This window comes from Ictidomys tridecemlineatus (assembly GCF_052094955.1).
Source record: "Ictidomys tridecemlineatus isolate mIctTri1 chromosome 12 unlocalized genomic scaffold, mIctTri1.hap1 SUPER_12_unloc_7, whole genome shotgun sequence".
NCBI classification, from domain to species: Eukaryota; Metazoa; Chordata; class Mammalia; order Rodentia; family Sciuridae; genus Ictidomys; species Ictidomys tridecemlineatus.
This window is the reverse complement of record NW_027520965.1, coordinates 509,593-536,034: the sequence shown is the minus strand read 5'-3', so window position 1 is coordinate 536,034 and position 26,442 is coordinate 509,593. Positions and strand designations below refer to the sequence as shown.

Sequence of the window (26,442 nt, the reverse complement as noted above, 5' to 3'; positions counted from 1 at the left end):
TGAACAAGCCGCCAGTGGTCAGTACTGGAGCCACTAGAGGTAGGATTCGAAGCCATGTTGGGTTATCAGTCCACATCTAAGACCCTGATCCGCAAGACCATGCTGATAGGAGTCAGAGCATGAGACAGCAAGTTCAGGAGAGAGAAGGGCCTCCTGTCCTGGAGAACTCTGAGTAGTTGTGTGGCTACACACCCTCAAGCAGGGGAGCAGCTACCCTCTCCTGCGGTGTGGGCTGTGTGTGGTGATGGAAAAAGAGGGTTAGCTGATGCCACCTCAGCCAGGTGGTGGGCCTGATTGTCATGCTGACAATATGAGCCTTGATGTGGCGTGAGGACCACTGCACTTGCTTTTGTGACCTTCCTCCTGGTAATCCATAGACCCAGTCTTACCATGAGCAAAGTACAGGATGAGTCCCAGGAATGGGACGTTTTGCCTGATGCCCAACTGTCCTCAATGTCATCAGGGTCATTAAGAACAGAGGAAAGTGTGAGGATTGGCCAAAACAAGAAGGAACCAAAAGGCACAGGACAGTGTAATATGGTGTCGTGGATGGAGGCTGGAGAAAGGACATCACCCCAGTGCATGTGTCTCCTGGGTGAGATGATGGTCACAGGGGAGCTGGGTGTGGAAGTGTGCGGAGCCTATGGTCTTTCCATTCATTTGCAAATCTCAAACTGTTCTGAAAATTAAAATTATTGCCATGGGAAAGAACGGGTGTGGCTTCTGTCTGTCAGAGGCTCTGAGAGGAGCTGTCTGCTGCATGCACAGCCTGGTTCACGTTTGCTGGGCACCTTCAAGGCTGTGTCTGTGGGCTGCCATGGAGCAGGGGCATATATGAGTGAGGGATGTATGGACCGGGCTGTATCCTTTGAGTGGCCTTCAACCAGATTGGTCCCCATCCTGAGAGGTCTTGGCTCTCATGTTTCTGGATTCATGTTGCCACTTCCTACATGAGTTTGGGCTCCAGGCATCAGTGGGGTTGTGTGTTTCTTCCTGCACATCTGTGGAGACAGCTGCTCTGTCTATAATGCCTTCTACTAGGAACTTCTGTCTTGGGGATGGGGAAGGAGGCACCTCTGGGCCACAGGTATCTTTGGGGATGGTTCTTCCTCTCTCTTCCTTTTAGGACCTGGCTGCTGCCCAGAGGACAGCAGTAGATTCAGACCTTTGATTTGTTGTGCGGAGCTGTGGGAACCCTTGGCGATGGCCTGTGTTTCTGTGACCTTAGCAGAGTCTGATACACAGTGTTTGTATGTGAGAAGAAGTGCCCTCATAAGGCCAGAAGCTCTTCACCTGGGAGGGAGCCAGGTGCCCACTTCAGGCTCTTTAGGTTTGGAGCTGTAGTTTCTGGGCAGGTGGGTGCTTAGCGTCATGCCCGCAGGAGCGGGAGCCCCCGGGCACATGTTCTTAACATGTTCTTGGACCCCATGGCCTATGTCTTCAGTGGCTGTACAATGCTTTTTTTGTAATGTAATCTTAGATTGCCTCTGATTTTTTTCATACTCCTGCTAATGTGAGCAATGTCCTTGACTTGGCTCTGAGTCAGTTTTTAGGGTGGAATTGCTGAGTTCAAGGTGTGAACACTTTCAGGACACTTGGCCAGGGTCGCCAACCTAGTTTTCAGGATAGCACCTGTGGCTTCTCCCTCCCACAGATGTGGTGTGTGGCCCTAGTGTTCCGCAGCATTGTACCCTTGCCATTGTGGGTGAAAAATAGGTTTTATTGAATCTTTCCTCTGTGTTTTCTGTCAATCATCTTTTCTGTTGAAAGTTTGCTTTTTTTCTCCCTAATTTTGTATTTAGGCATTAGTGATTTTCTCACTGATTTGTAAGAGATTTTTTATATATTAGTGGCATATATTTCCCCCAGTTTGTCTCTTGGCTTTTATTTCTTGATGAAGTTTTGGGACACCTGGTGCTTCACGTTGCTGCATGTGTTGCTGCTTTTCCTTCATATTCTCCTGTGCTTGGAGTTGCCCATGGCCTTGAGAGCTGTTGAAGATTCACCTGTTTTCTTTTGGCTCTGATCCAGGATTTCAGCCAGCACAAGGGCCGCGCAACCTGGCCTGGTCCCCGGATCCTGAGGTGACACCTGGGCCCATGTGGGACTTTTGCCCTGTGGCACTGCAGTTATCTGGCTTGTACAGGTGGTGGTGGGGGTGATAGTGCCTGCCACAGGTGGCTAACTGTTCAGTGCCGTGCTCTGCCTGGTGGTGGGTATGGCACTCTTTCTGCCCTCTGCACCCCTTTTTTTAGGTGCTCAGGGAAGAAGTAGCTTCCTCAGTTAGCCAGATGTTCCACCAGTTACCCTTCTTTTTCTTTCTGGTTGCTGGCATTGGGGCCAGTTTATGTGTTGCCACCAAGTGAGGGTTGGGAGGGGCCTTGGTTTCTCACTGTCTCCTGGCAGCTAGCATGGCCTTCCAGGGACTGTTTGGGGTTGTCACCGCAGTGACACCATGACTTTAAGGGAGACTAAGTAGTCTTGATGTATTGATTCTGACCGCCTCCTTCCATCACAACTCCTTCCCAGAGTCCAGGCAGGGGTCCGTGTCACTCCTTGTACTTATTGTGGTTATGTCATGATGGCAGTGACAGCAGTAACTCTAGGAGCACATGCTGTGTTGTGGAAGTCTCTAGAAGTCCCTGCACGTTCATTCCACTCTTATCTTGGGCAACATGATTTTTACTGTGTCTTAGGAGCTTGTCCAGGAGGCATGTTTGCAGGTGTGTGGCTGGATTCCCATCTCCAGTGTCCAGCCCACTGCAGGAGGAGGCAAGTCTACAAATAGGCAGGGTCAGGGTCACTACAGGTAAAAGCAAATCAGGTATCTGCAAAGTCAGATTTACATAGTAGTTACCTAAGGGGCAGATCCTTGACTTTATGGAAAGCTCTGGTCTGTGACTTCTTTAAGTGACCAGGCCATATCCTGCGTTTATTGCTCTTTGAGTTGGTGGCAGTTCTGGGTCTGTAGCTTTGCATGCCCTATTTGCCAGCTGAAGGAGGCCCCTGAACTTGGATTTGCAGTGCTGCTTTCCCCGTTTGTAGCAGTAAAAGAATGTAGAGATGTTCTGCAGATCCCTTCCGGGGCCTGGAAGCAGCTCTTTCACAATCTACCTGAGCTCTCTGCTGGTGGAGTGTGTGACTTAGGTTCCTCCAGGTGGACTTCTTAGCTGCCCTTCTGCCCTCCTCAGCTGGAGTCTGGGCCTGAGCCATCCAGTGGGCGGATCTTCCTGTGGGGTGTTTCCAGCCTGGTTTTCCCTTGCTCCACCTCCCCTTTATTTCAGTGTCTTTACACAACGCCAGGCAGCCGGAGCAGGCGGTGGGGCTGCTTGCGTGTGCACCACCAGCTCTTCTTGCTCTCATTGCTGCTATGGTTCTTCTGGAACCTGCCTCCACACTTCACAGCAGTTGAGCAGAGACCCTGGGTCTTGTTGTTGTTTTGGGTACCGGGATTGAACCCAGGGGTGCTTAACCACCGAGCACAGCCCCAGCCACTTTTTACATTTTATTTAAAGGCAGGGTCCCACTGAGTTGCCTAGGGCCTCACTAAGTTTCTGAGTCTGGCTTGGACTCATGATCCTCCTGCTTCAGCCTCCAGAGCTGCTAGGATTGCAGTCCTGCACCACTGTGCCTGGCTGAGACTCTGGTTTTCTTACCAAGGAACGCACGAGTCACCTTGTCCTTCCTGCACTTCTCTGTGATGGATTTTGTTTTTCTCTCTAAATAAAGACTCAGCCATTTTAGGGTAGAGCAGCTGTGTCCTGTGACGGGGGCACAATCCTTCTCATGCTAATTTCTTGCCCCATCAATAAGCAACAGGCCAAAGAAAGTCAGGCCAAAGCATCCCCTCCCTGAGCTGTGAGCTGGACAGGGGCAGTGGGCCCAGGCCTCACTGGGGTGCCTGTTCTTTTGAGAATGAGCACTTGCAGTTGGTCAGAGCAGATTGTTTTGCTGTGTGTCCCCTGAGACCTGGAGTTTGTGCAGCTTTAGTGGTTACGGTTGCCCTGTAGGCAACTGTATGCTGTCCCATAGTCAGTGGGTGTTTGCACTTAGAGCTGGGATGTGACTTTGGTTTGTTAAGTCCTTTACCATCAGGGTGTTCATCCGGCCTTTTAGTGTGACACTAAGAGCTATGGCTGCTGCCTCACATAGTATATGGCCCTGCAGCTGATTCTTGATGACCCTGGGGACATAACTTCCTCTGAGGTGGATCTGAAGCCTGACTGACTGATTGTTTTGTTCATTTTCAGTCCAGTCAGTATTTACTAAGCATTTGTTATGTCCTGGGCCCTGATCTGGGGGCTGGTTGTGCAGCAGGTGGAACGTGAGGGGAGTGATGCTAAAGTGGTGGGGTGTGAGCCGTGGTTCCCCCCATGAAGCAGCCATTTCAGTATTGTGGTGTTCCAACACTGAGCTGAGTAGGCCCAGTCCAGCCAGCCCAGTCTCTGCCTTGCTGGTGTGGAAACAGGCCTGGAGAGGCCACAGCATCTGTCCGAGGCTGGTAGAGCTGACTGTGAGCCAGGGCTTCAACTCTGTTCAGTAGATTGGGCCTTATCCCCAACCCTTCTTTCTGTGTCCTGCCAAATAAATGGTGCTTAAACAACACTACCCTAGGCCTGTGGTTCCTGCTGACATTCTGTGTTCTCCTTACCTTTGTGGTGGGGACACACTGCACAGACCACGTGTGGGCTGTGTCTTCCTTCCCCTGAGGACCCTACACAGGCAGCCGGGCCATTGGTGAGGCTTCCCTTCAGGGTGGCCTTGGCACCTCCCTGGCTGTTCTCGTTGCTCCAAGAACGCCAACTCAAATGTAGCACCCATGTCATCATCTATGCAGGGATGAGGAACTGCTGTTAGGAACGCTCTGCTGGCTCAGGGTGGGTGCTGGGACTACATTATACAACTAACATAAATAAAATGGAATTTGTAATAGAGCAGTGTGAAGTCTAACTAAAATTGCTTCGGGAAGTCTCAATTGATTCCCACTCCTTCCTACAATAGGTGTTGTAGAGCTTTTTATCAGGAGGTTGAAATTGCGAGACTGTGGCTTGCTGGCGAGAAGCACAGAGCAGCATGCTCATCCTTCTGCCCCTCCAGCTAAACGCGGGAGGCGGCGGGGTGGCGGGAGGGCAGAGCAGGTGAGCAGTGACTCACCGTGCTGGGGGCGAGTGCTCTCTGCACTGGGTTGCCTGGCGAGGTAGAGGGCAGGGGAGCGGAACAGGGCCTGGAGAAGACCTTGACCCTCATGGTGAGTGGCCGTGTTGGCCTCCTGCTTCCTCAGGGGAGTGCTTGTGTCGGGCAGGTGTAGCTACAGGAGAGTGTGCTTACTGCTTGACTGACGTGTTTTGGAGTTTGGTCACCCAGCAAATGGAGCTCAGCCCTCAGTACACTTGGCTTATTGGCCAGATAAGATCATCTTGTAATGAGACTTAAGGAAATTAAGGGAATGTAATAAAAATAGAAGGAGGTGTTAGAGCATGGTGGGAGTGTCATTGAGTATTTATCAAGGTTGCCAATTGTGGATGCAGGGCAGCGGACACAGCAGAGGGCTAGAATGTGACCCAGGAGCCCTGCAGCTATTCCCCCACCAATCTCTGAGGACAGTCTTTCAGAACATAGTGAATGATGCCTGTTACCACGAACCAGTTCATTAGGCATGGCTAAAGTTTCTCGTAGTTCTCACCTTCCCCAACCCGGGTGATGTCTGATTTGTCTCAGAAACATTTTCATCAAGCGCAGTTGACAGCGTTCACCACTTTAAAAGGGTTGAGCGGCCTCGTGTGGGAAACCCAGCTCTTCCGGAATGCACCCTACAAAGGCTGGCCCAGACCTTGTTTATATAAAGTCTCTAATTGGTCTAAGCAAGTGGTGTGTTAATTCTAAATTAGTCTTATCTACTTATAAAAGAAGCGAAGCAAGAAATGCATTGGTAACACTTTGTTCGCACTTTGTTCAAGTTACTCTACAGAAATTAATAGAATTGCATTCTGCTGAAATTATCCTCTTCGTCAGCCATCATCAATGGAACTGTTCTTACCCAATTAACTGCAGTTAATGAGCTTTGACAGCTCTGAACACTTGTGTCACCACAGAGTTGTTTGTACCCGTGTCCACCCTGCATCATCAGGGGACTGTCCCTCTGCCTGCTGTTTAGCTTCTGATGAGATGGTTGGTGTGTGGAGGAGCCATTGTCTCTTACCAAGTCTAATGTTTCTGTATCCCTCTCTTCTGTTTGGAGGACTGTGCAGACAAGACTGGGTTTACACAGACATCTCTGGCGAGAAATTTGGACCAGTTGTACAAATTGTTATTTGCTCCCATGTATCCCTCCCAGATTCCATGTGCTGGAAAGCCCTACACTAGCGAGCCAGTGTTCTTGGGACTCGGCAGGAGGTGGTGCCTGTGCCAGGCCCCAGTGCCACAGCTGAACTGGGGGACACACTTGTCTGCCCTCGGATTCTGTATTCTCTTCTGCTTCATCTTTCCTTGTCTCTTTCCTTCATGTCATGTAATCACAGCCTCTAGATTAATTTTTCTAGATTATACTCCTTGTCCAGAAACCTCTTGGTTTCAAATGTTTGCATTCTGGGGTCATGTGCTGCCCTGCACTTCCAGTGTCTCCTTAGCCCTCCCTGGATGGGCATGCTCAAGTGGAGCCATGTGCTCTGTCCTTCAGGCTCTGGGACCATGGCTCTTGGGCAGGTGGTCAAACAGGCTTACTGTAGGCTGCAGATGTGACTGGGTAGCCATCATGTTTCAGAAATCATGGATTATTATTTTTTTTTAAAGTTTCTTTTCAGCTGCCTTTGGCGTCCAACACACATTTTCTGAGTACATGTCGTGTGCTGTGGTGTCAGTGCATCTCAGGTCCCCTCCAGGACCAAAAAATAAAGCATTGCTCACACCTGGTGACTCCCGCCATCCCCAGGTTCAACACCACCGTTAGCGGTATCCACTTTTAAATGGACTTATGCAGCATGTAGTATTTTGTATTAGGCTTCTTTGATCACAGTTAAGTGGCTGTGCAGTTGTCTTGTTTGTGTTGGCATGAGTGTACCACACTTTATCTTTTCCTCCTGCATTTTCCAGCACTTGTGACTAATGCCACTGTGAGCATTCTGCACTCGTGCAGGTGCATATGGATTTCTATCTGGTATCCAGAGTGTGGCTGCTCTATTGGAGGATGTGTTATATGCTCACCCTATGTGTTAGTCAGATTTTCATCATTGTGACAAAATAACTGAGAAAATCAACTTAAGGAAAGATTTATGTTGTCTCATGGTTTTGGAGATTTCAGCTATGGTTAGCTGACTCCGTGCTGTGGGCCCATGCTGAGATAGAGCATGGTGGCAGAGAGGGTGTGGTGGAGCAGAGCTGCTCACTTCGTGGCAGCTGGGAAGCACAAGAGGCCAGCTTAGCTGTCACACTCACCATTAGAGATCATGGTGTGTATAATATGTATAGAAAGGAAATCTGACCTATCACTGGGGGAGTCTCTATTTTTCATTGGCTAAGAGCGTTGTTTTGTTGTTTTCATTGTAAATAGATATTGAATTTTAATCAAATGCTTTTTCTGCAGATATCAAGATATGATCATATGATTTTTCTTCTTTGTTCTGTTAGTGAGAGTTGAAATTAAGTGACTCTCAAATGTTGCAAGAAACCTATTCTAGGAATGAGCATGTGGGGTCTGTGCATGGTGCTTTGTGTGCAGTGCTGCATTGGTTTGCTGGTGAGTTAACGGAGGATCTTATATCTGTGAGCATTGGGGAGTTTCATCTTTATCACTTGTCCTGTCAGGCTTTGGTGTCATGGTCTCTTAGGCCTGAGGAGTTGGAAACTCTCATAGTGGCCTGCCAAGGATGGTATTATTTTCTCTTAAAGAATGCATAAAAGAAGGCTTCTGGGTCTGGGGTTTTCTTATTGGGGAGATTTTAAATTTGGGGTTTAATTTTTAATAGCTTTGAAACTTCAGATAATCTTTTACGTTTTCTAAGATAGTCCATTTTATCTGAAGTTTTCAAGTTTACTTGTGTCAAGTTTTTCATTTTATGTTGAAATATTTATATGATGCATAGTTATATCATCTTTCTTACTCTTATTATTTATTTTTCTTGATTGCTATCACCAGTTGCTTTTCAATTTTATTAGTTTTTTTGAACTAATCCACTTTGGGCTATATTGGTTCTCTTTTGCATATGTTCTATTACATTAATTTCTCTTATATGTTATTTCCTTCTGTCTTTGGGTTTCATTTGTCATTGTTCCAGTTTTTCGAGTTGTACATGTAGATAATTTGTTCTTATCCTTTCTTCTAACATGTATTTAAGGTTATAAATTTAGTTGCATACTCTATGTTTTAATATGGTGTTTTTTCCTAGTGTTAGTCAGTATTCCTTCACTATAATGAATACCTGAGATATTCAACTTAGTTTTATTTTGTCTCACAGTTTTGGAGGTTCCACTTCATAATCAATGGGCCCTGTGGCTTTGGGCCCCTGGTGGAGTAGCATGTCATGTCAAAAGAGTGAGGTGAAGCTGAACTCTCACCTTGTGGTCCAGAGACAAAAGAGGGGTTGAGGATGGGGCTGAGGTTCCACTGTCCCCTCAAGGGTGCACCCCCAGTGACCTAACTTCCTTCTATTGGGCTGTATCTCCTTGAGATTCTACTACCTCCTAGAAGCACCACTGCTGGTGACCAAGCCTTCAACACTTGGGCCTTTGAAAACTTGTAAGATCCAAACTGTGGATCAAAATATTTATCCATTTCCATTCTGGTTTTATCTCAACCAATGGATTACTCAGAAATAAATTTCTTAATTTCCAACCATTTGGTGATTTTTTAAAAGCTATCTTATTATTGATTTCTAGCTTCCTTGTGCTCAGTTTATACACTGAATGGCATCAGTCCTTTAAAAATTATCAGGCTAGCTGGTACGACGGTGCATGCCTGTAATCCCAGCAGCTTGGGAGGCTGAGGCAGGAGGATCACAAGTTCAAAGCCAACCTCAGCCAAAGTGAGGTGCTAAGCAACTCAGTGAGACCCTGTCTCTGAATAAAATACAAAATAAAGTTGGAGATGTGGGTCAGTGGTTGAGTGCCCCTGAATTCAATCCCTGCCCCCCTCAAAAAATTACCGGGCTATACCTTATGACCCCAATATTAGTCAATTTTTATAAACTACCCATGCACACTTAAAAATAACATGTATTCTGTGTTTGTTGAGTGCACTATTCTCTAAATGTCTGTGCCCATTGTTAATTGTTCTATTCAAGTTTTCTTTATCCTTTATAAAGTTTTCTTATGGTTCCTGAGAGAATTATATTGAAATTTCCATCATGATTGTATGTTTACCTATTTCCCTTTTTAATTTTCCCAATTATTGAGTGTATGTTTGGATGCTGTTTTATTAGGCACATACAAATTGAAAAACATTGTCTTCCTGGTGAATTTAGCCTTTTATTATTATGAAATATCCTTTATGGATTCTTTTAATCATTAAGTCTCCTTTGTGGATTTATCAGCTTCTGTTTTTTAAATCATTTGCACCTCTTGCTTTTTCAGCTTTCATTCTGAAACTTTCTTCATTGTTTCATTATAAATGTTTCTCTTATGTACATGGTAAAGATAGATTTTGTGGTTTTTTTTCAGTCTGAAAATCTTTAATTTTTTTTAGTTGAAGTATTTATTTTGGTTGCCCTTAATGTAATGAAACATTTGCATTTAAATCATACTTCTTATAGTTGCTTTTGTCAGTGTTCTTTTTCTTTTCTTTTTGTGTCTTGGAGAATAAAAAAAAATTTTTTTTCTTAACATTTTGTCCTCATTATCTTGGTAACTATGTAGCTTTTATATAGTTTTTTAGTAGTTACACTGGTGATTATAAGATAGACTCTTTATTTATCAAAGTCTGGTAAAGGTTAGCTCATCCATCTCTTCCCAACGAGCCAGGCTCCTAAAAGCTCTTGATTCTGCTTACCTTTACCTGACCTGTAGGCTGTTACTTCAGGGTATGGTGCACACATGTTTGGAGGTTTGAAAAGATATTGTTTTTACTTCCATTTATCTTCATTTTAGTTTTACACTTGTGTCAGTATTAACATCCTGTGTTACTGTGGTACATTTGTTACAATTGATGAACTAGTATTGATAGATAACTTATTACTAACTAAAGTCCATAGTTTATAGTAACATTTACTCTGTGTTATATAGTTCTTTGGTGTCTTTTCCTTTGTTCATTTTTTTATCTTGTTTTTTTTTTTTTTTTTTTTTTTAACAAGACAGGATCTTACTGTGTTGCCCAGGAGGTAGTCTCAAACTCCTGGGCTCTGATGATCCTCCTGCCTCATCCTCCCAGGTAGCTGGGATTACAGTGTGCATCACTGTGCCTGGTTAGTTATGTAGGTTTTGACAGGTGCTTGTTGTGCATCTGCCTAACAGTATCATGCAGAATAGTTTGCTCTTTTCTGAATAGATTATAGTGAATTGGTATCGTTTCTCACTTAAATATTTGGTCGAACTCATCAGGAAAACCATGTGGGTCTGGTGTTTTCTTTTTGGGTAGATTATTAATTACTGATTTATTTGCTTTAATAGATACAGGCTGTTCTGTCTTACTGAACCCATGGTTGGAGTAGCCCCCAAAATAGCAGCAGGAGAGTTTCTACAAGGCATAGCCCCAAACCATCCCTAGATCAGGCCACTTGACATTCTAAAGGAAGAAGCCTTCAATACCAGGCAGGTCAGTGCAAAGCATTCATTAGTGGAAAGGCATAAAGTGAGGTCTGCAGCTTCCTTGTGACAGACAGCAAGAGGTTGGACTGTGGAGTTTACTGGGGGGTGGTAAGGGATTTGGCCCAGAATTGGGGCTGGTTTCTACATGTTCAGCAGCACGTTTAATCTTTCTGTGTTTTGGTCAACAACCTTAACACATTGGTTAGTGCTTGCTTGGTTTCAAGTCTGCAGGGCAGATGAGCATTAGGACGGAGGCAGTGGGGAGTCCTGTGAGCCTCTCCAGAGGCCGATGCTCATGATTTTTCTTCCTCTTGTGAGTTTTGGTAATTTGTATCTTTCAGGGAGTCAGTCCCTTTCATGTGACTTAGCAAATTTCTAGGTATAGAGTTGTTCGCGATATCCTTTTATTATCCTGTCATTTTACAAAGGATTCAGTAACAGCCTCTTCTCCATGTTAGTAATCTGTCTGTTCTTTCTCCCTCTTGATTAACCTAACTAGAGGTTTATTCACTTCACTGACCTTTTTGAAGAACCGAATTTTATTTGGGTTTTGTTGTATTCTCTCTGGATTTTCTGTTTTCCATTTCCCTTAACTTCTGTTCTGATTTTCATTGTTTTCTTTTCTTCTGTTTGCTTTAGGCTTAACATTGTTCTTCTTTGTGTCATTTCCTACCTGGAAGCTTGGATGATTGATTTTAGATCTTTGTTTCTAAATTAGGCACTTGGTGCTATGAATTTCCCTCTGAGCCCTGCTTTTGCTGCATTCCACAAAATTTTGAAAAATTGTATGTTCATTTTCTTATTCAAAGTCATGATTGAATTTCTCTTGAGACTTATGTTGACCCATGTGCAATTAGAAGTAGATTAATTTCCAGATATTTTGGGACTTTCTGGCTCTCTTTGTCATTTATTTCCAGTACAAATGCAATGTGATCTGAGAACTTACTTTATGTGACTTGTCCTCTTTTGTATTTGTTCAAGTGGTGTTTTATGTTCCTGTATGTGATCTGTCTTGTGAACATTTTGTGTGAGTTTGAGAGGCACATGTGTTCTGCTATTGGCAGATGAAGACAATTAGACTCAGGTGACTGATGGTGCTGGTTAATTGGGCTGTGTCCTTAATGATTCTCTCTGTGGATCTGCCTATTTCTGTTAGAGGTGTCAGAATCTGCAGTACCGGTTGAAGCCCCATAAGGAGGGCAGCTATGCTCTTGTAATGTCAGTAAACATCTGGATTTGTGCATATAGGTTTTTTGCTTTGCTCTTTATTCTTATCTCTGAGATATGATCATTTCTCTCATTTAGAAATATGTCCTTTTTTGGCTGGGGATGTGGCTCAAGTGGTAATGCGCCAGCCTGGCATGTGCGGGGCGCTGGGTTCGATCCTTAGCACCATATAAAAATAAAATAAAAATGTTGTGTCCACCGAAAACTGAAAAATAAATATTAAAAAATTCTCTCTCTCTCTTTCAAAAAAAAAAAAAGAAAGAAAGAAAAGAAATATGTCCTTTCTGTTTTTGTCTGGCAAGTCTTGTTGGTGGTAAGTGTTGACCTCTTTTCCTCTCAGCACATACACCCGCCCACGTGTCTATCCTTCCTGCACTTGCCTCTGGGACCCACATGGCTCCCAGCCTTGTTCTAACCTGTCAAGGTGTGCCAATTTCCCGTCCTGACTATTTGCACTTGTGGTGGCTTCTCAATATGAAGTTGGCTATGGTTTATCGATTCTGGAAGGTTCTCAACCGTTATACCTTGATGACTGCCTCTCTCCTGTCTCCTCTCCTCTTTCTGTGATTTTGGTGAGAGACATTTAGACTTTGTTTTTCTACCTTGTATTTCTCTCAGCACCTTCATATTTTCTGTATTTGTCTTTTCCTATTCTTTCTGGCTTATTCTTTAGATTTATCTTTCAGTTTACTAAGTGTCTCTTCAGCCACATCTAAACTGCTGATTTACTTCCTACATTTAAGTGTTTAAGCATTCTGTTTTAATTTTGTTTGGCTCTTCTTTTTGGTTATAATCATTTTTATTTGCTTATTTGTTATTAACTTACTAATAATTTAAATTCCTTTATTGACCTAAACATATTAGGTATACTTATTTTCTGATTATTCTAGTACACTGTGGGTTTCTTTCTCCTAAATTTTGTATTGTTGGTTCATTTTCATTAACATTTTGTGAATTTATACACACATACACACACATGTTTTAGTTGTAGTTGGACCCAATACCTTCATTTTATTTATTTATTTTTATGTGTTGCTGAGGATCGAACCCAGTGCCTTGCACATGCTAAGCGAATGCTCTGCCACTGAGCTACAGCCTCAGCCCTTACATTTTGTGAATTTTGATGATAATTTTATACACTTAGGACTTTGTCCTTGGGGTTTATTCGCTTCAAGGAATGAGTCATTGCTGTCTAGTAAGGACCTGTGTTAGTTCCTATTTGTGTTTCGTCTTAGACACTGCATGTGTTTTCTTCCTGGGGTTATTTGCTTGTAGGTTTTATGAGTGTAGCCTTGTAGTCCACAAATTCTCAGCACTAGAATTTTATGTTTTTCCCACCTATACAGCCTCTAGGCTAACATGTGTGCATATACCATTGACAGTATGGTGGTCTGTTTAGATACAAGCTTGCCCATTGTGGATAGTGGCTTCTCTGTCCAGGTTCCTTCATCTGATTGTCTATGTTGCTCAGGCACCACACTTCCTTCCTTTCCCTATCTGCAGGCCCAGGCTCCACACTCAGTGTCATGCTGCATACAGGGCCTTGTGTGAAATCTCCCTAGGAAGCTTCCTGCTTGGCCCAGGGCTCCTACCAGCCTGGAGATTATGGGCCAGTCTGTGTGATGTGGGTGCTTGTTGCTTGCTTGGGGCAGAGTCTGCCCAGCATCTTTGCACAGTGAGGCTTGTGGAGTATGCAAGGCCTATTCTATGGGCTCAGGAGTGGACAGCCTGTCTCACAGAAATGGGCAGTGCAGACATCATGATGAAGGCTTTGATGAGTCTTGTCACTTCTGATGTCTGCTGTCAGGGTTAGGAACACTGTGGAAGGCAGATCTTCTGACCCTGTAAATAAGTTTTGCTTCTGCTTAATGAGTCCTTTTCCAAGTATGATTTCTAGTTCCCAGTGAGTGCCAGAGGAAGCAGACAGACATAGGTGCCCCAGGAAGTTCTCCTAGGACCGAGCCTGCCTAGGCTTGGTCCTTGTGCTGCACATGTTTGTCTGGGGCCTGGGTCAGAACCCTGGCATCCACAGGCCAAAGGGCAGACTGGTGTGGATCAGAGAGGAAGCCTCTTAAGCACTAGCGCGGCACCTCCTCTGCAGCTGCCCACCTCCTCTTGGGTGTGCGTCCTCCCCTCCTTCTCCTCCTTTCCAAAGAATCTAATAGTGTAAGGAAGTCCTTGGAAATGGTCCTGCTCTGTGTGGCCAAAGGGTCCTGGTGCTGGAGACCCTGAGGATCCCTGTGTACACCAAAAAGTGGGGTCTGAGGAGAGATTAGTGATAGAAAAGGAGGCCTAGGGTGGGCAGAGCGGGCAGACCTGGGTTTTTCCTTGACTCCATGAAGCTGCTGGCCAGGGTGCCATGGGGCAGGTAGGAATAGGGCTTTGCAGCTGCACTTGATCATAATTTCCTTTTCTTAAGAAAAACCTTGTGGAGGGACCAAGAATTGAGTGCAGGTAACCAAGTTGGCTGACCATGCTGAGGCTATGGTCAAATGGCCCTGAGAATGCATGGGTGGTCAGAGAAGGTAAGAGACCCAGTAGCCCTGGCAGCAGAGACCAGGGAGAAGTGAATGGAAGGGCCACTGCTTTGCCCAGAGGAGAAATCTGAGGAAGGGACCCTCTTGCATGCAAATGCCACCAGCTCAGCTCGGTCTCTCTGGGCTTACCCCTGCTTCCTGGGGACCTTCCCTGGCTCACGATCCTGGGTGGGCCCTTTCTCTCTTCAGTCACTGGTTACTTCACCATGAGGGCTCAGAAACACTTACATGCACCTGTCTCAACAGAGCACCTAGTGTCTTCTCCCCATTGGAGAAACAAACAGTGGGAGGAAGGGTCATGAGGACAGCAGTGACTCAGCACCTAGCAAGTACCAGAGCTTCATGTGCAGCTACATGTGAACTCAAGGCTGCCTGGACACTTTGCCCTTTCCACTTCACGATTGAACCTCCTGAGGCACACGGAGAGCTGATTATTCTTGCCAAGGTCATAAGCAAGTTGATGTCCAGCTAGGATTTGGGCCTTGTTGGGCCTCTGTGACCTGGGAGCTAGTCCTGGGCTTGCACACTTCATGTCACTGGAGGGGTGAAGGGCTGCAGTCTGGGAAGGTGGGAAGAAGGAAGCTCTGTGACAACTGTGCCGCATGCCTCTGTTCCCATCAGCCTGAGGTGCTGCCGGCCACCTTGAATTATCTGTTTCCCAATAGACTCCCTCGTGGCTCCCCCTCCCAGACTGGGACTGTGGCTCTCGCTCTTGTCTCCTCTATGTCACTGCGCTGCCCTTCTCCAGCCCGGGCATGAAGCTTGTCTTGGTGTTCCCTGCAGGAGGCAGACTCCTCCCCAGACTTGTCCCCCAACTATCTCAGCAGGTGTGTGGCACCCCACTGCCCAGGTGACCTACTCTGGCCATCCGTGTATGTGTGGTGGATGTCTCTTCATTCCCAAGCCACTCCTCAGTGTGTTCTGGGACTAGTCTCAAGAGCTCAGTGGAAAAGGCCTCCTCTTGACTGAGGTGGCTGAGGGGTAATCACCACTGTCCCTGTTATTCTTTTGCAAGGCACACTGGGGACTGCCCACACTGTGCCCTCTGCCTGGTGTACCTTTCCCTCTATGCATCAGCTGTAGTCTACATGCTGTGGTCACCCGTGTCCACCTGGCATCTCTCTAGCACTTGGGCCATAGGTCTTTTCTGTGTTCTCTGCCAAAGGCCTGTGCTCCTTCTCCATACCTTCCCTGGCTTCTCTTCATGGAATCCATGTTTGGTGAATATATGAGCAAAAGGATAAAGGATGAACGTACTGGGTCTTCCGGTAGCAGAGGCTTCCAGCAGCCCTTGGTGGTTACACAGGTTCTCCTGGAGACCTGCACCCCAGCAGGACTTGCCAGGGTGCCATGGGGCAGCAGTAGGACCATTAGGGCTAGGAGTGTCAGCAGCATGGCTCCTACACTCTGCTGGCCACCTCTGGGTCACCCAGTTAAATTTATTATGTGCACTTATGGTCACACAGATATGCACACATGTGACATGTGCTATCTTCAAAGAAGCCCACCTTCTCTATGTTCTGTCTTGTTCCTGTCACCTCCTAGGGACTTCCTCTTCCTACAGTCCCTCTTCCTCTGTCCCACTGGTTGCAGCTGCACAACCTAAGTGGGGGAACCCTCCCCAGGTCCTTGGTTGGCCCAAATGAACCTCAAACTGCTAGGTGTGCGAGATGAGGGTCGGATTCTGTAGGGAGGAGCTAGTATTGCAGCAAGACTTTGTATACCTGTGGTAGTATACCACAGGTAGTAATGCTGTACCTGAAGGAAGGTGGTCCCATTGTATTCCTGCTGGAGGAACTTTCCGGGCCAGCCTTGAGGGAAGCAAAAGCCTAGTACCTGTGGGGGGAAGGTGGCAGCTATCTAGGATGGGCTTTGGATGTCCCCTGGGGTAGCCTAAGTGGCAGTGAAGAAGTAGGGTCAAGGAGGGTGGTTTTGTATGGAGAGATTTGCCACAGGGGGGTCCCCTGGGCAGGGCTGGGGGTGCTGGGCTCAAACTCTTCTTTGCACCCTCTACTCACCTGATCTGTCCTGGTGTATTTGTTTCTGTGATGGTGTCAGCCCGTGGGTTTCTCTTTGATCTCCCTGAGCCCATAGTTCCCTGCCTCCCAGGACTCTCAGTTCCACCCAAGAGCATGGCTGACCAGCTCCTACACCCCTGCTTGCTGCTCTTTGTCCTATGGTGGTAGTCTATGCCCCCTGCTGGCCTCACTGCCTGGTCTGTGCTCAGATAAATTTATTTTAACTGGGAAGCTCAGACACCCATGAGCAGTAAGTGGATGCCTAGGGCCATGGACAAGTGATTCTGCAGTTCCATACCTCAGTTTCCTTCTAGAAAATTCCTGTCTGGCCTTGACCTTGAAATTCTTTTCCAGCTTTATGATTTTCTTTACCATTGGGCGCTTTACTCCCTTAGCTTCCTTCTTGAAGGGGACTCAGGACTAGGATGGCCTCTGGCTGGTCACCACAGGCATAGAAAGCACTCACATCCTGTGGTTGGTTTAGGGGTCTCCAAAGGCACAAGGCACCTGGTCCTCCACTGGCTTCTTCAAAGGTGAGCCTGTCTCCCAGCTTTCTCTTCGAATTGCCATTAATTAATGGGGTGACAAACCAACTCCATTGCTCACAGACAGGACCGTTCTGTACCCAGGAGAAGCACTCAGTGGAAAACATTGTTTTGTTTTGTACTTCTCCAGAAAGTCTTTAAGGCTTCTGTCAGCACAGCCTGGGCGCCTGTTTGTGCAGCGATTAATCGTCTGTGTTTGCTCAATTGGAAACAAAGCGAACTTTACCACAAGTAGAATCAGTCATTAAAAAGTCGTTACCAAATCACACCGGCACAGTGCCTGCTCTTCTGCTAATGACAAAACAATTTCTTGAAAAGGTACAAACAACAAACTTTTCACTTTACATTTTTCTTCTTTGCCAGCCATTGCTAGCCTGGAGATGTAATAGAAGAGAGCCGTAGTGAAGGGCAGCATTTTTGAGATTTATTGGTCAATAAAGGAGACAATTGTAGTTTGTTTATGAAAGGAGATCCCCCGCCCCAGCCTCGAGCGGCATCGACACTCTGGTAATGATAACTCGGGTAACCAGCTTGAGACGATAAAAGTCAATGGGAAGATATAGGATTTCAATAAAATTATGACACTCCATAAACCTTCCCGTGGAAACAAATTTTCTCCTGATATGTGACCAGTTCCAGTTGGATTTGTAACTTTAATTTCTCACTTATTGAATTTTTTTGTCATTAACTAATTACAGAGTCCACACTGGGGTGACAACTGTGTCCCTTGCCAGTGAATGCAGAGTGCCTAGACACAGCAGCCCAAGGCTCTGAGGGCCCATCATCTCAGGAAGGAGAGGGCAGGATTTCCTACACTCCAACATGCTGCCTGTCTTTCTCACAAAGGAGGGACCTGTGTTCCTGCTGGAGGTGGCTGAGCCATGGGCCTGGCCTCTCCTGGGGACATGGTTGGGCAGCAGCCTGTGGAAGTACACACTGAGAGAATGCTACCTGCATGGGGACCTTGGTGGTCATGAAGACCTGTTTCTGTGTGGAGGTCTTGTTCCCCTGGAGGTCTGAGAGAGCAGGTCTCCATCAGGGCCATGAATTGCCCTTTGAGCCAGGGCTGGGTGGGAGGGAGGGAGCTGCTGGCCAGGGCACAGAGGGAGGTGATGAGGGGCCAGTCTGACCTTGGCCTCTGCTCCTTTCCCTGGATTCATGTGTTGGGTAGGGGCATGTGCCAGTAAGTGTGTAAACCTGCTTCCTCACTTCTTAACTGCTAGTGTTCACCAACATTGATACAATTCTATCCTTTCATGAGCACCAAGCATTTACAGGGCAGTTCTCTGGACACTTTGTTCACAACAGTGTTGAGTTACATAGCTATCCTTCATGTCTCCATCTTACTGGGAAGGATCTGAGACTTGAGGTCAGAGCTGGGGTTTGAACCAGGGTCTCCCAGAAGCCATTACCTTCTTTGTGGCCTGTGTTGCTCCAGATTCCTCATCACTGGCCCTAGAAGTGGGCGGAGCCAAAAAGGGGGTCACTGAGCACACTAGTAAGGTCTCTGCATTGCAAGGTGGCATTGCAGCCAGATCTGCCTGCCCTGTGGAATCTGAGTCTACCTTCTGCAAGACCCCCAGGGTGTTTGCATGCACAGGTGGTCAGAGAAGCTGTACGCTGACACACCTGGGCTTCTGAACAAGGGCTCCCCTATCCCCAGTTGTGTAGTCCACTGAGTGCAGGGGGGCAGCAGGACAGATGGGAGGAGCCCCTGCCTGGTCCTGGATCTGTTGGATGGACCTTCTCCACCTAGGAATCGAGTATCTGAAGCTGGGAGAACCCCGTGGCCCTGTGGCCTTAGGTTCACATCTGACAGCCTCAGTCAAAGGAGGAGGAGGAGGCAGCTTCCTGTGAGGCATGGCCTTCCTTAGCAGTTCAGCTCCCCACCAGGCAGCATCCTCTGTCTCTGCAGGCCCCCCTGCTGGCTTAGCAAGACTTTTTCATTCAGGCATGTGTGATGGATCTTTCCAGTCTCAGGAAGGAATCAGTCTCAGTCTTGGCAGGGGAAAAGCCACCCATTTCTCCCAGGGTTCCTGACTTCCTGACTCTCACTCTGGCAGGGTATAGGTAAGCAGTGATCTTGTCTAGGCTGAGACTCCTGGCTGTGTGATCAGTCTGTTGTCTCAGGAAACTTGGGTCATTGCTTCTTGTGATTGCTATCTTGTGTCAAGAGAGGAGGCAGGTTGCTTGGCATGGCTGGTGGCCCAGTGACACTCTGGTGGCCTCAAGCATTCATGAGGAGTCATTTGCTGATGGATCCTGGCCTTGTGTTTAGAGTCAGGGTAGTTGGGCAGAGCAGAGTGTTTCTTATCCCAATAGGTTGCCAAGTATCCCTACTCGTATGGGTGCCTCCTCACCCACCAGAATGCTGGCTGATGTCCTTGCTCTGAGTGTTACTGTCTGAGATCTGGTGAGAAGTCAAAGCAAGCGGGTATTCAGCCTGACACAGGGAGAGTAAGCACTGAGACTAGGACATGCTGTTGGGATTGCTGGCCTAGGTGGTGAAAGGCCTGGGAGTTCTGAGCACCTGGGCCTCTGGGACAGGAGCTCTGGAGGTGGGCACTGTTGGCAGGTAAGCGTGAAACTGAATTCTTGAACTCTTTGAGGTGCTGCATAAGGGAGCTCCCCAGGTTCCTGTCTCCATGTTCTGCTGACCAATTGTCCTCTGTGCCCACAGGAGCGGGATGGCATGCGTGCCATCCTGGGGTCCTATGACAGTCAGATGACTCAGGCTGAGTACTCACCCCAGCTGACACGGCGCGTGCGGGAGGCTGAAGACATAGTGCAGAAGGTGCATGCCCACAGTACGGAGATGGAAGTAAGTCTGAGCCATGGGTGGGTAAAGGGCCCATGTCCCCAGATGGTCATCCTCCTTGGACCAGAGACTATGGGGGAGGGTGTGGTCATGGATGGTTATATTGCATACATGGTCTGCTTTAATTTTCTTCATGGCATGAGGTAGTTGGAGGGATCCTAGATAGTCCTGTCCAGATGGCAGGTATTGTAGGATGTCAATTTGAGGGGTGGCCTTTGCTGAGTAGAGTTCCCTCTGGGGGCCTCAGAGGTAGCCCTGAGGCCTAGAGTGTGGGCTTGGATCTGTGTTTCCCATGTCCCTGGGTCAGCGGTTTCTCCTTGTGTGATTTCCCTCCAAGTCTCTGTTCTGGGATGCTAAAGGGTCCTCTGGGTAGAGGGCAGCTTCAGCCTGTGGCCTCTTTCTTCTTTCTCCTGCTGCCACCTGCATCACCTTTGGGCCCTCTTTGATGCCCCATGTCCTCTTCTAGAGGAAAATGGATGGAGGGCAGATCTGTCTTAGCATGACTCATTGGCTCCTGAGGCTTTCTGCTGATGAGTACCTGGGCTGGTCAGAGCCCTGCATGGCCTCTCTTCCCTGGACAGCTTGTATCTGCTCTGAGCTGGGATCTGCCTGATGGGCCTGAGAATGCAACATTGCATGCCTGGTCACAGCTTCCCAGCAAACCATCCCACCCTGAGGTACAAATGCCAATGTTTCCCTAGCAGAGCTGAGGAGGGGTTTGCTCCACTCCCTGGCAGGAGCAGCATAGCTCTTGTGGGCATGGGCAATGCCTCCTGTTAGGTAGGAAAACCTCCACAACCAAGTTGGCCAGCATTGCCAGCCGGCTCTGTACTTTATTTCCATCTCCAGAAGCAGGTGCTGTTGTTATCCTGATTTTCCTGAGGAGGAAGCCAAGGCCAAGAGAGGCCTGGGGGTGTGCACAGGATACTGAGCTGGTATGGGACAGTGCCAGACCTAGAGTGCAGCCAGAGCACTTGCTCTGCACCACTGCACTGCCACTCCCAGAAGCTTCTGTGGTATCCTTTGGTCTTGGTGCTCACTGTCACCATGATGGGCCTGGATCCACAGTGTGATGGTGATGCAGATGAGAGGTGTTGGTGTGGCTCATCACACCATGCAGGGTGCTGTCTACATTTCTCATTTAGCCAGTGTTTGGAGATCACCTCTGATGTCCCAGCTGGACAGATGGCCAGGGTCTAGAGGGGAGAGCCAGGATTCCTGTGTGGCCACAATTGCTTCCCACTGGGCCTAGTTCCGTACAGGGGAACATTCAGCAGAGTTCCTGCCCCTTTGGAGCTCAGCTGATAGGTGAGGGAGATGTCTAATAAACAAGCTTCACCTGTTTAACAGGTTAGGGGTGCTGTGTTTGGAGAACAAGGTTCATATGAGGGAATTATCTTGGACCACCTTGATTCCCCTGGAGGCTGGCACGTCCAAGGAGATGGGGGAAGGTGGTTGGCAGGTCACCCAGTATGTGAGGAGGTACGGGGAATGCCAAGACTAGGGCTCTGGGTGTGGCAGGTGGCAAAGAGGCGCCCAGAGCTGTGCTTGTGGAGGGTGGAGCTCCTCTGGGGAGACTTGGGAAACTGGCCAGAGGAGTCATCTGGGCTCTATCCTATGGGAGGTGGGTGTGGGGTCCCAGGGTCCCTGCTCCACAGCAGGAGGCTGCAGACTGGGCTGTCCTCACATCCTTTCAGCCTCTCGCTTATTCTGAGGTCCCTGCAGGCACCCTGGGGGCCTATACTATGTCTCTGCCTGGGGTCAGCCCTCAATGGCACTCTTCAGCAGAGTGAACCACGAGTGAGAGAGACCTCTGGTTCTGTACTGACCTCCAAACCCCATTGGTTGGGAACTCATTCTGCTGCTTCAGTGTCTGTGCCTAGGAGCAGGCCCTCCATCCTTGGCTGCACAGAGTGAAGCCATCATGGACATGAGCGCGTTAATAGCTACCCTGTTACCACCCATTTGACTCCATATGAAATGCTAATGAAGAGAGATATGCAGGGACGGCTCGACATCTTCCATCATCCCTAGCATTTCTCACATTGAGAAATCCCCATCTGTGTTGGCCACATGTTCTGCACAGGTCATTATGAGCCCAGCATTTGAGCACAGCTGGTGCCATGTGTTCGAGTTCTGTGTCATGACCCAGGTTTCAATATCAGCACTCACTGACCAGATGTGCTCACTGTACTACCTGGGGCAACTTGGTGGATCTCAGCCATCGCCTGGTTCATGGGTGTGTGTCAGGAGACCGTTCTCACTTTCTATTTTGGGACATATAAGGGCAGGTTGCCCGCTTCTCCTGTGTCTCCTGAAGTTATGGGGGATTTGCCAGACAGAGAGATTAGAGGCCCAGCTGGAGTGCACTTTGACACCAGCTGTGCCTTCCAAAACTGTGGGGTTCAAGGGGCCAGTCCAGGTGCAGGGTGGGGTCTGAGAGCTGCTCCCCGCTCCTTACCTGGGGTCTCTGTCATGGCTGTTTCCTTCTGCACACAGTCCCTTGGCCCCTCCAGAAGTGATCTGACCTCTCGCTAGCCTTGCTCCTCTGGACCTGGGCTTCAGCAGCCCATGGCTGTGTTGAGGTAGAGACCCACATGCAGTGCTCTAGACCTCCTCGCCCTCCTTCCAGGTCCACCAGTTACCACTTGCTGCCTAGAGTCAGTGGACATGCCACCTACTCTGCTGTTTGAGGTGGCCAAATATTCTGGCCTGGCACCTCATCTCCCTCAGGGTTCCACGTGGTAGACGGCAGCCTTCTTTTGTAGAACTGTCCCTGAGGGGGCATGCTGCTGCCTGGCAGGGGGAGAAAAGCATGGGCAGTGGCATCCCCAGCCCTTGGGAATGCAATAGTGGTTGGATTGAGTGTGAGCTGGGGGGACATACTGGATGCCCCTCTGAGTCTTGTCCAAGTACCTAGATCCACAGAGGTGGGAAACTGTGGGCTTCCTGCCACCACCAGGTGGCAGCAGCTGCAGCCCTGTGGTTTGCTTCTGGGCCTGGGGCAGGTTTGAGAGCCCTCAGATGGGTCTGCTGTGGAGGAGCCCCAGGGAGGGTTTCTCCTCAACATTGTTTTTATTCTCCTGCTCAACCGGGAACACCCCCTGTGCTTTCCCAGACAGGAAGCTTGCTGGGGAGAAGGCTGCCTCTCCCCTGCCCCCACTTTTCATCTTTCCTCCCCATTGGGTCCTTCTCCCATGGACCAGACCTCTGTGGCTGTGCTGAGTCAGGTGCTGTGGAGTTCCCTGTTCAATGAGGGTACAACAGGTCAAGGTCTGCTGCTAGGCATAGGGAGTGAGGCGCCAGAGCCTGTGCTTGTGGAGGGTGAAGCTCCTCTGGGGAGACTTGGGAAACTGGACGGAGGAGTCATCTGGACTCTATTCTATGGGAGGTGTGTATGGGGTCCTAGGGTCCCAGTGAGGCTAGAGGAGGTCTCTGCCTGGCATAGCACTGCTCCTAAGAGGCACCCAACAGTTCCATCCTGGTTGCAGTTCCTCATGCAGAGCGGTTGCTCTCAGGTAATTTAGGACCAAATGAGGTGTGAGGTTTGAGAACTCCCTAACTTTCCCAAGAGATCTGCTTTCACTCACAGTGAGGTGAGGGTGGCAACACAACCTTATCCTATGGAGGATAGATTGGCTGTCTAGATTGGGGATGCTGACTGAGCAAGGACCAGTGGAACTGGGGAACTTTCTCCCAGCCCTGGGTAACATCACAGAAGTACCTCCACACAGGGAAGCACACAGGTGGTGGCTGTTTCTCCTATAGTTTGTTAAGGGTGGTTCATTTTTATGTGGAAGCGTGGTGCTTTAGAGAAGAACTGGGGAAAGCAGGGCAAACACGGGCTCCTGCACTGTCCAGCGGCTCCCCAGGGTAGAGGCCTTGCTGCCTGGAAGCAAGAGCCAGGTCATTAGGGGTACTTCTGATCTTGGCATTAGGTGTGGTTCCCCAGGCAGCTTCAGGTCCATAGTGCCCTCAGGGGAAGGGCCTCTTAGATGTTCTCTGTCCCCCACCCCATGTTCCAGCCTTTAGCACCAGCCCTTTGCCCTGGGAAGGCAGTGTTGCCCTGGCAGGCCCGCATCCTCCTGTTCCCACTGCAGGGCAGCCCTCAGTGAGAGGCTAGTTGGGGGCCACTGGCTGGCCACAGGAGCTTTTGAGGAAGTCCCTGGGCCCAGGCAGTTGCCCAGGGGTACCCTATGCTTGGTCGTCCTCATAATCATGGCACAGGTTAGACTTCAGGAGAACACGGCCATGACAATGGGCACCAATAAGCACATTGACAAAGAAGAGGCAGAGCCTGGTGGGAGGTGTGGAGTCCAGTGAGAGTTGGGCTGGGCTCTGCCTGAAGTGGCCATGCCCCCACAGTTAAGGCTAGCCTCGGGGACAGGGTACCAGTCACAAGACTCAGGGTAGTGTCCACATCTCCAGCTTCCACTTACTATGAAAAGGCCTTGATGTCTTGTGAGATCTGGTGGTTGCATGGGCCTGGTGAGGAGGGCTGTGGGGCAGAGGTCTGACCTGGGTCCTCCTTCCAGCCATGGCGAGGACGATTGCTTGCTTCCCACACAGGAGAAATGGAGAACCTAGAAGGTATCTGTGGCTGGTGCAAACTGTAATAGCTGAGTCCACCCAAGGTGGGTGGTCTCATGGCTCCCATATCCCATGGAACTGTCCAGTGGCCATAGCAACCCCTGCCCACTCCAGATGAGGCTGTGAGTTGTGGTCTCTCCCCACAGGGCTCTGACTTCTGAGCCACCAGTTGACTATTCTTAGTGCTGAGGCTGCTGTGGCAGAACCTCCCAGGGTGTCCGGGGCCCCATTGCCAGGGAAGCTGAATAGAATCTTGGATTGGCAAGGACCAGCCAGGGGCCAGGAATAAGCCAGCTGTGAGGTTATAGGTTGCTCTTTCCTGTGACCTGCTATCAGCCCACCCACACTCTGGCCCATAGATCCAATGCCCAGCCCAGTAGGGGATCCACAGTCAGAACCTTCCCATCTCCAGCCCGGTTCTTTCTAGCGAATGGGACTCTGGGCAAGTCATCCCTGGACCATGAGCCCATTTACTGAAGTCTGCTGTCTCCTTTGTGCTGGTCCTATTAATGAAGATGTCACTTACTGAGTGTCCTGTGGTTGCCACACTGTGACCTGCATAATCTCCTTTAACTTCTTGCCATCCATGTGGGATAGGGGTGAGCCTGTCACAGTTGAAGCCACCTAAGCAGAACTTCCTGATCCTTGCCTTGCCCTGGGGGCAACACATCGGACACACCCCAGTCCCTGTCCCAGGTCTGAGTGCTGAACCCACCATCAGTCCTGGCCCTAGGGACATGGGCACTGAGTGTAGGGCGGGACAGTGGGGCAGGTGTTTGCGCTACTTGAATCCCCTGCTCAGGTTGCACTGCTGGGCTGCAGTCCTAAGAGGCCAGCTCAACCTCACCTGGCAGTCCAGAGCAACTGGACACTGGTCTTGGTTGCAGGTGGCAGGGCTAGTGCCCTTGAAGTCTTTGGTGGGTGAGTTTTTCAATTGTTTATTGAATAGCAAAATTTCACACATTCTAAGTTCTGGAAACCACCCATGCCTGGAGCACTTTAAAAGTTGTTCCAAGCTGCCTGTTAGGAGCTTGTTGGTCGAGGGTCCTATACTGTCGCACAGTGAGATCATGTGACCTTATGGAACCCAGAGGGCCTTCAGGGCCTCTCAAATGGGCAAACTTCACTAGTGACTGAGATTCAAGCTTCTTCTGGGGGGCAGGGAAGCTTGCAAATGAGGCTTCACATCCCTCGTGGTGCTCAGTTGTCCTCAAGAGCCAGAGGGTGGCTGAGGTGCCTATGGGGACACTCCTTACAGCTGCAGGGATCTGATTGGGCATCCAGATCCGCAGTCAAGAAACAGATGTGTGTACCCCCCAGTATCTTGGTCTGAGAGGTGGGCTCTGGGCATCAGGTAGAAGAGTGCCACTGGATGGTGGGGTTCAGAGGCCCTCATGGGAGTGGGGCTGCTGCTTCCCTCCACTCTCTGCCTCTGCCCCGGCCCACTCATTTCTTCTTTTGTCTCTAGGCTTCCCGTCCTCCCTACTTTTAGCTCTCATGTCTGTCTGATTGCTCTGCTCTGTCCTTCTCGTCCCACCCCATCCTTCACCCAGGCTCCTGTTTGCTTTAATTTGGGGTCAGCAGGCTTTTTGTTGGCTTGTGCCCACCAGTGTGCCCTTGGGGCCTGTGTGAGTGCTTGAGGGCACAGGGCTCATGTTCGCAGATGGGCAAGTGCAGGCTCCAAGCCTGGCAGCCACGGGGAATTCACTTCCCCTCCTCTCAGTGCTCACATAGCCTACTTTGCTTCCTCCGTCTGCTCTAATGTGGGCAAAAACATTTCAGTAAAACAAACTGGAAATGTCGAGCTGGGAGAATCCCAGTAGCCCGTCTCTGGTAAGGTTGGTGCTGTTCTGCATGGGTTTTATTTATTCCATTTATAAAACAGCTGCAGAAGTTGGTAGCAGATGTCATGAGTCCTCTGTCGATAGAGCTATAAATATAAGTTTGTGGCACCTTCATTCCACTCATCGGCC

At 48.8% G+C, this 26,442-nt stretch overlaps 1 protein-coding gene across 1 annotated transcript in view; it reads left to right on the top strand.

Moving 5' to 3' along the window:
- Positions 1 to 26,442, top strand: part of LOC144372366 (mitotic spindle assembly checkpoint protein MAD1-like) — a 267,846-nt gene that overhangs the window by 158,212 nt on the left and 83,192 nt on the right. Inside the window, exon 11 of the mRNA XM_078035764.1 lies at positions 19,742 to 19,882. Coding sequence (XP_077891890.1) covers positions 19,742 to 19,882 — 141 coding nt within the window. The remainder of the gene's footprint in view (positions 1 to 19,741; positions 19,883 to 26,442) is intronic.